We start from the raw sequence: 5990 nt of genomic DNA on the forward strand, positions 1-5990 counted from the left end.
GGTTTTGCCCCGTTGTTGTCGTTGGGAGTGGGCTTGCCGGGAGGGGGGGCCCAGGCCGGGATGTTGCGGGGCCTGGGCAGCTGGCTCGGGCTGGAGCGGCCGGCCGCGGCGGAGGAGGAGGAGGCAGCGGCCGAGGGCAGCGGCAGTTCCGGCCCCGCCGAAGCCGCGGTGGGAGGAGGAGCCCTGGCAGCACCGGAGCAGGAGCAGCAGGACCCGCTCCTCAGCCAAGCCAAGGGGCTGGGCAGTAAGTGTTCCATAGAACCCCGCTCCCCGAGTCACAGGCGAAGCTCCGCCCCTTTGTTGAATCAGCGGTGACGCCCCGCTCCTTTCAGGGGAGCTGGGCACGTGACTAACGTGCAGGCCCCTAGGTGCGAAGCTGGCCCGCCCAAGGCCAGGTACGTGTAGCCCTGGACAGGCGGGTACAGCGCAAGGAAATGCTCAGGTAGCCTCGCTCCCTTGGAGGGGTGGAGGAAAGGGGTATGGGGGATCAGGGCAGCACCTCTGCGCCCAAACCCAAAATGCTTGAGGCTGCAAGGGGCAGAGGAACAGGGGAAACACCCTGTTGCACCCTCTTCTTTCTCCCTTTCAGTCTCTGCTCCCTACCACTGTGCAGCCTGGGACTTTTGCAGTGCCAAGAGGTGTTGTGGGCCTGTGTCTGCAGAGGAAGCTGTGAGCCACTGGTAGAAAGGGAGGCTGCTAAGGCTGTTATAACTGATTTTTATTAGGGATAACAAAGGGTTGGGAACGAGGTCATAGGTTCAAAACGAGCGTATCGAGGGGAGGCATGGAGCAGAGCATGGAAGATGGTGTCTGCTGGCCCTTGAGTGCATCCAAGAAGCCAGTGGATGCTGCCCAGTGAAAATGCCCAGAGATGTAGGCAGACCAGGGACTGGAAAAATACCCCACCATCCTTGGGTGCTGCATGTCACAGGGCTTTTTGATGTGCATTGGGAGCATGGGCTGTTGCCCTCCCAGTAAAGCTAAACATCCTGTTAATCTGGGATGGGGCAATAAGTGCACATCAAGTGATTAGGGGGACAACTAAAGAAGGGAACAGGGACAGGAATGAGGGTCAAAGGTTCAAAATGAGTGCATCAAGGGGGGCACAACACACAGAGCCCACCAGACAGTGCCCACTAGCCCTCAAACTTGTCCAAGGAGCCAGTGGATGCTGCCTGGTAAAACTCTGCTCAGAGAGTGGATCAGGGACAGGAAAATGGTCCTGCAGTCACAGGCGTATTTGACACACATTGGGAACCCACAGAGCAGCAATTTGTCCCCCCTGTTAACAGAGGGCTATTGAATACATGCCAGCTGAATTTGTGGTACAAAAAAGACAAAAACAGGGATGGGAGTGAGGGTCAAAGATTGCTGTTGCCTGCCTGGAATGCCCGCTTGCCATTGAGTGCCCAATTGCCAGTGAGTGTGGCGGTGGGGTGGAGGGGGAAAGTAAGCAGAGTACACCAGACAGTGCCCGCTGGACCTCAGAGGCATCTGAGGAGTCAGTAGCCACTGCCTAGTAAAGCTCTGCTCAGAGATATGAGTGGACAAGGGCTGGGACTGTGTCAACAAGAGACTAGGCAAGATGGATCTATGGCCTGACCCAGTAAATAACAATTCTTATGAAATAAATTGACACCTAACAGATCTGGTTGTTTCGGTATTTTGTCTGGCAGCCAATCCCAGCCTTTACAGAGAGAGAAGCCCTTTTGCCCATTAAGTACCTAGGAAGTATCCAGATTAACAGTTTGCCTTGATCAAATGGGGTTCTGACAGGGGAGACGGGTAGCTAGCTGTATTAGCTTTTGAAAGCTTGTGCTTCTCTGAATTAGTCCAGGTTGGGGGTGAGCAACCTAGGGCATAGGTGCCACAAGTGGCACGGGAAGCCCCTATGTGGCACACAACAGATCAGGGAGCAGATGGGCAGCAGATAGAGCACGGTGCAGAAAGCAAAGCAGCAAATCAAGCAGGGAACACATGGAAGAGAAGAGAAAGATCAGGTGAGAAAAGGGATCAGAGTGGCACTTCGGCAGGGTGCAGAGCTAATTTCTGGCACACCTGCACATAAGCTTGGGCCCAATTGGTTTAAAATATGCCACTCTGCCTTGCCTTATTGTGACAAGAAAGGGGAATAAGCAGGGCCAACATAGGGAGCCTTTTTAACTGGCTTAATTATGGCCATGCTTTGGTGGAAGTTCTCAATATAAAGAAGTCAGTGAAAAATATATATCATATTCCTCATTAAAATATTTAAACTGGTATAGAGCCAGAGGGTAAGCAAGCAGAAAGATCCTTTAAAAATGTTAGGTAATGTGATTTTGAAATGACTTCCTTAATTAAAGTAGTTTAATTATTGAAAATCACAATACAAATACAGGTACAGTTTAACAGCTTTATTTTGATTTAGTCAGATCATGCAAGGGGTCCCATGGCCATGACTTTACCTGCTAAAGTCTAGCTGAAGATGTTAAATTGTGCCTCTTCTAGGGTTGAATAAAATTTTCAGCTGCTTTACGATACCTTGTTTTGAGTCGACTCATTTGGGAGGGGAAAACTTTTTCCTGAATTCTGCTTAATTTCACATTTAGTGTAGACCTAGACAAGATACCTGCCTACCTAGTTTTAAGGGCATTGGTGTCTGCATTAACTGCTAATTAGTGTTTCAGTGTGTTATGTAATAGAAGAAAAATCTTCCTTCTTAAACCTAGCGAAAAGTGGACTAAAAGCTCTTCAGCCTCTCTGAATATTTATCCCTTTGGACTCCCGTGCCTGCTTTTGCCCCTTTAAAGAATATATATTGATTACATTCTCTGATAAAATCAGAGAATAGATTTCTGATATGGTATTCTGTGTTTATTGGTTTTGGACTTCTCTGCATATCTTTCAGTCTGCCCCAGGACACTCAAAGTGCACCCATCCATTCATATCAGTGGCGTACCATGGGTCTCCAGCACCCCATGGGCCAATGCTTGCATTTGCAGCCCTCCCCACCAATACTTCTCGTGGCGATACTTAGTCACATTGCACAATAAGAATTCTGAAGGGCACGGTTGGTGCCCCTACTCTGCCCCTCCCCCCCCTTGGTCCACCACTGATTCATATATCTGGAAATTAAAATGAGCCGTCTTTGTTTCTGGTGTCAATAACTTAGTATGTAGTGGAATGAAGAAAGGTAGGAAATGGGGGAGGTGTCAATTCTCTAAGAGTGCAGTACACCATTAAGGGAAACTGACAAATTTAAAATTTGACAAATGAAAGTATTTGCTACAAAATAAACATGAGAAGTCAGAAATGTTTTCTATAATCTTTTAGATACCGTGTTCTTTGCAGGTAATGCTAACTTATCTGTGTTCTTCGGGCAGAAATGTGATTAGAAGTTTTGTCTTTTAAAAATTTACTCTATTCTGACATTGGAAAAAATGGCATGTGCATTAACTTAATGTAATGTGAAGTTTGATGAAAATTTTGCATAAAAAGTTTAAAAAAGCAAATAACTGTTTGTTGAACTTACCTGTACATAACTGTAACAGGATAGAGCTGAGAGGTTTGCTTTACTGTAGTATTGTCTCTGGAAAATATGCAAAGCTCTGTTGCAGTGGGAAGCTTCAGTGAAGAAGAAAATATCAAAATATTGTTTGTAACTTTTGATTCATTTGATCTGTTTTGAAAATTTAGTTCACAGCCTGTCCTCTTAAACAGGAATAGGTTATTCCTACCTCTCATATTCTTTGCCATAGGTAGCTTAAACTGAAGTTGTGTATCAGTCTTCATTGGTCCTGGATACAGATTCAGTGGATGATACAGCTGGGTTCTGAACCATTAATTCATAGATTCATAGATGTTGGGGGCTAAAATCATCAGGTCCAGTCCTCCTGTGCCTGAGCAGAAAAGACTGCTGGGGTCATATGATCCCAACAAGGTGTGCATCTAGATGTTTTTTGAAGATATCCAGAGTAGGTGAGTATGCCACCTCTGGGGGCAGTCTATTCCAGATCCTGGATGCTTGAGTTGTAAAGGAACTTTTCCTTGTGTCTAATCTAAAGCAGTCTTCTAGCAATTTATGACCACTAGTCCTAGTCTTCCTCTGGGGACCCTGGTGAATAGACATTCTCCCAGTCCCTGGTATGTGCCTCTTATGTACTTATAGGCTACCACCAAGTCCCCTCTGAGTCTTCTCTTCTCCAGGCTGAACAGACCATGTCTCTCAGCCTCTCATTGTTTGACCTGCTTTCCATACTTCTAACCATATGCATTAAAATGCTTTTAAATATCAAGACAAATTGAGACTTTACATTTCCTGTGGAAAGACAGATGCTGGCTGATCTGTTTGTTGAAGCTTGTCCAAGAGGTGGAAATGGGTTATTGCATTTTCCCAAAGGTGTAGCCTCTCTTCTTCCTGCCACCGTCAAGCTGTAAACAGATGTCTTTGATGGAGCATGATCAGCTGTGCCACAGTATGATCACGCTTCAGAGACATCTGTAGATGTCCCCAGTTGCTGTGCTTGCTTTGGGCATATCTACAAGCGGGGAAATCTCAGCCTTCCCTCTTTCCCCCCACCCCTCATTTGCAGGCATGCATCCATTTGCAAGGGATTCCCCTATACAATTCTGCATTCACAGAGAGGGGGACTCACACAGGGGTCCCTCCTCCATGTTTGCAGATGCACAGGGAAATCCCTGTGCAAGGAAGATGAGTCTGGGTAAGCAAGAAAGCAAGGCTTGGATGGTATGGTATGAATGTGTGTGGCTGGGGTACTAGGGGTACCTGGGGGAAGGGGAAGGTGAGAGAGAAAGTGTAAGGAGTGAAAGTTGCCGGAACCAGGATTGGAACCAATAGACTAGAGAGAAGTTGGCTGAGGAACTGAGGCTTGGGTTAAGTGGCCTCAGGGTTACTCAAGGTCACTGGTGCAAGGGGAAAAGCCCAGTGGCAAGGAGACAGCCAAGAAAGAGAGAGAGGCAGAAGCCTGGGAGCTTGGGACTGGAAACTGAAGCAGACAGCTGGGAGTTTGGGGCTGGAAACAGAGGCAGATGGCTGAGAGACTGCGGGGCAGATAAATGGTAGCAAGGAGGAGACAGTCAGGAAACAGACAAAAACCCAACTTGGGGTTTCAAAATAACAGTTTTATTAAACAGGCAACACACTACACAGCCCCATGAAGTTATTGGTTCCCACACACATGCACACACAAGCACTCAAAATGGCAGCAGGACAAAGACTCAGTGGAAGCGTTGGAGTCCAGGAGGGAAGAGAAGCAGAGTCCAAGTCCTTGGTTGAAGAGAGGGTGGGGGTGATAGCTACCTACCCAGGCTGGAAAGGGGTCCTTGTCCAGTAGGTGTTGTCCAGAGGGGGGTTGCTGGCAGGACCTCTGGATGGATAGATGGTGTGACATGGTGCTGGTCCAGATGGAGAGGGCATCCTCCTGGGTCTGTCTTCACTACCCCTTTTTATGGGGCAGACTACCTCTGATATCCTGTGGGGAGGGCCTGTCCAGGCAATGTCAGTCCTGTCCCAAAGGGCTCCAGGTGTTCTTACTGAGCATGTGCAGCCTGGCACAATGCTGGGTTCCCTCATCTTTTGTTTCTTGAATGCTGAGGTGGTTCCAGTGGCTGGGTCATTGGTCCAGGTATTGGTGTTGATGGTTTGGTCATTCAGAGGGAGCTATTTAGACCTACTGCCATTGTCTCTCAAGCACCCCCATTCATCCCCCATTCATTCAGGAACCAAGTTACATAGGAGAAGTAGGTGTGAGTCATAGGTTACAACATACTTACTCAACAGGGCATGGGGACACAACATGGAGACTTGACAAACAAAATAGAAACTTGACATGACCTATGCTAGCTTACATATGTAGGCCTAAATCATATAGTACCAGTAAAACAGTAATATAGAACAGTAAAAATCAATATAAACCCAATAATTATACAATATAAAGAAGGAGAAAAAACAAAACAAATACAACTTGCTACTAAAATAAAATGCTGAAGCT

At 47.2% G+C, this 5990-nt stretch overlaps 1 protein-coding gene across 1 annotated transcript in view; it reads left to right on the forward strand.

Moving 5' to 3' along the window:
- SYAP1 (synapse associated protein 1) overlaps nucleotides 1-5990 on the forward strand; it is a 34356-nt gene continuing 28366 nt past the window's right edge. Inside the window, exon 1 of the mRNA XM_019525134.1 lies at nucleotides 1-244. Within this exon, the coding sequence (XP_019380679.1) occupies nucleotides 61-244 (184 nt within the window). The 5' untranslated portion in view covers nucleotides 1-60. The remainder of the gene's footprint in view (nucleotides 245-5990) is intronic.

The sequence above is a fragment of the Gavialis gangeticus genome, unplaced genomic scaffold, assembly GCF_001723915.1.
Source record: "Gavialis gangeticus isolate Ggan-Ray unplaced genomic scaffold, GavGan_comp1, whole genome shotgun sequence".
Taxonomy (NCBI): Eukaryota; Metazoa; Chordata; order Crocodylia; family Gavialidae; genus Gavialis; species Gavialis gangeticus.